General features: G+C 40.3%; 1 gene segment (V, D, J or C); it reads right to left on the reverse strand.

Annotated features, from left to right (window-relative positions):
• Nucleotides 1-611: 611 nt before the first annotated feature.
• LOC116408411 lies at nt 612-1,193 on the reverse strand. The segment is given in 2 exon segments: nt 612-919; nt 1,018-1,193. Coding segments are annotated over 2 exon segments (408 nt in total).
• Between the last annotated feature and the right edge of the window lie 1,521 nt (nt 1,194-2,714).

Below are 2,714 nucleotides of genomic sequence, written 5' to 3' on the forward strand. Positions count from 1 at the left end.
TTTTAAAGCAGTTGTTTTTTAACCCACTAGTTTCCTCTGGGGGTTTAACCCCTTAACTACTACCGAGTGGTACAAAAGAAGAACTCACAATCATTTTTTAAATTTCTTTCAGCCTTTGGCAAGATCCTATTTTTTCATTTCTGTGACTCAGAATTTTAGAAAATGCAGCAGTTTCAGTGGGAGTCGGGGGGCTTGTGGCTGACAATTTACTGTTATTGAGGGTCAGGCAGGATACAGGGCAGTTATTTGTATGTGTATAAATGGGTAAAGGGATAAGCACATGTTTTTGCCAGGCAGGAATTGGCAGCGAAATTCTGTATTTTGCCATAAGTACATTTTTTCTCAAAACTGCAGCAAAAAAATGCGCTGAGACAAAAATTTTGCTGGCAAAAAAATAACAAAAAACCCCAAAACACCCAGTGGCTTTAATGCATTTGGATTGAGAAAAAAAAGTTGTGCATAAAAAGTTTCACAAATTTTTCGCCGAAGCGAAGTGGGAAAGATTCGCTCATCACTATTCTTCCCATTGATGCAGTTATACAGGTCTGTTCTCAGCAAAAACAAAGACATGAAAGTTATAAAAAAGGGGAAGGTTTTTGTTCAGCTCTGTATCACTGTGTGAGAGGGGAATAACCGTACTGCATACAGTAATAATCTGCTGCATCTTCTGCTTCCATTCTGCTGATTGTAAGGGTGAAATCAGTTCCAGAACCGCTGCCGCTGATCCGCTCTGGGGTCCCTGTGTGTCGCCTGTTTGCCAAATAGATCAGCAGCTTTGGTGCCTGCCCTGATTTCTGTTGGTACCAGGCTATGGCATAGCCAACATTGCTACTGGCTTTACATGTGAAGGTGACAGTTTCTCCCGGTGACACAGAGACATAATCTGGGGACTGAGTCAGCACAATCTGCCCATAGGAACCTGAGGATTGGAAAAGAAAAGAAAATATTATAAATGTTCATCATTACTTAGCAGTTTATCTGTAGAAGATACACAGGATACATGGGGGTTCCTCTCACCGTGGCTAAAGAGCAGGGGGCCCCCCAGCAGCAGCCCCAGCAGTAGATAAGTGGGATAAGGCATGTGTGTATGTAGCACTGTGTGACAGATACAGATCATTAATATGGCACAGGGACACTGGCACTTTTATAGCAGCTGCAGTTTAGCCACACACTGTCTCTATGCCCCAACCCACTCCCCTCTCACAGCACCGACTGACTGGGGGTTTGTACTTATATAAAGATCACATGTGTCTGTCTCACTATAGTATCTGTGACCCACGTCTATACCCAAGTGGCCAAGAGAACTGAATCCAGAACTACAGAATCTCAGACCTGTCCTTGTAGCAAAATAATAGATTTGTCTGGGGATCCATAGAGTAACACAATGGCCCAATAAGATGAGCAAGAGCTTTTACCTGATCCTCTTATTCTATTCTATTGGTATTTAGAAGCTCTTAAGGGGCAGAAAGACAGGTCTGAATATCTGTAAATTATTAAAGGAGAAGGACATTTTTTACATTGATTGGTTGGAAGCAACAACCAGAAAAGAACAAAATGCCACAAAATTCTTCAATACATGGCTCATTTACACATCCTCCCTACCCCCAAACAATCAGACACCTTATAGTTAACACATTCAGACAAACCACATGGTGTGATATGGAAACACTCAAAGAACACCCACTTGTAGTTGAAGCACCCTAATACCTCCAAAACATACAAAACCAGGAATTTGACCAACAAAACTACGGATCCCCCAGGAGTCAACAAATAAATAGAATGTTGGCAAGGTATCATCAGTGAGAATCGATTCCCACAAGGCCCAGGAAAAACCAGGTATGAGCTGAAAGTTAAAGTTCAAACTTTACTACAAATGTTAAACCAGTTATTGTTTATTAACACTTACTACTTATAAGACGCAAATGTAAGACAAAAAACCATAGCAAATATTGTAATTGATATGTAGGATGATCCAAAATAAAAACAAAGTTTAAAAAAAAAGAGAAGGAAAGGTAAAAACTAAGTAAGTTTTATTCTCTATCAAAAGAAATACATGATTTCTTGTCTTCTTTTGTGTACACATGTTCTTTAGTATCAGACTTCCTGCTCTTAAGAGCTTGGGCAGAAGTCTCCTCAGTTTCCTCCTCTCTCCCTCCCCCCTCCCCTTTCCTTCTCCCCCTCCCAACTCTGTGTGATCTGAGCTACCAGCAGCCAGAGCTGCAGCACGGAAGCTACTGAGACCAAGCTAAAATGGCAGCTGCTATTTTAAACAAACAGAGGGAGCTTCTATTTGTAAATGTAAGTGCTACAGAAAGCAGTACCTGCCTGCCCTTTGCCTTCTCTGCCCCTGGTGGCTCTGAAACACTGAAACAGAAGCAACAGATTAACAGACCTGTGTCTGCAACATTGTTATAAAAGTGCCAATACCTGATATGTATAGTTTTATTGAGATTTCTGACTTCTTTAGATCAAAAACTCCCAGCAGTAAATTACCAAATTTTCAAAGCATTACAGCAGAATACGGCATACTTTACATTCCAAAGCCAAAAATCCTGGAACATTAGGTTTACCACAGGAAACCATACATTTTTGAAAACTACACATTCTGACGAATCCAAAATGGGTAACTATGTCTTCCAACTCCTAAGTACCAAACGGCAATGCTTTACTGAATTTAGCAGTTTCTATAAAAAATTATGAAAATTCGAAAAAAT

The sequence above is a fragment of the Xenopus tropicalis genome, chromosome 1 (genome assembly GCF_000004195.4).
Source record: "Xenopus tropicalis strain Nigerian chromosome 1, UCB_Xtro_10.0, whole genome shotgun sequence".
Classification (NCBI taxonomy): Eukaryota; Metazoa; Chordata; class Amphibia; order Anura; family Pipidae; genus Xenopus; species Xenopus tropicalis.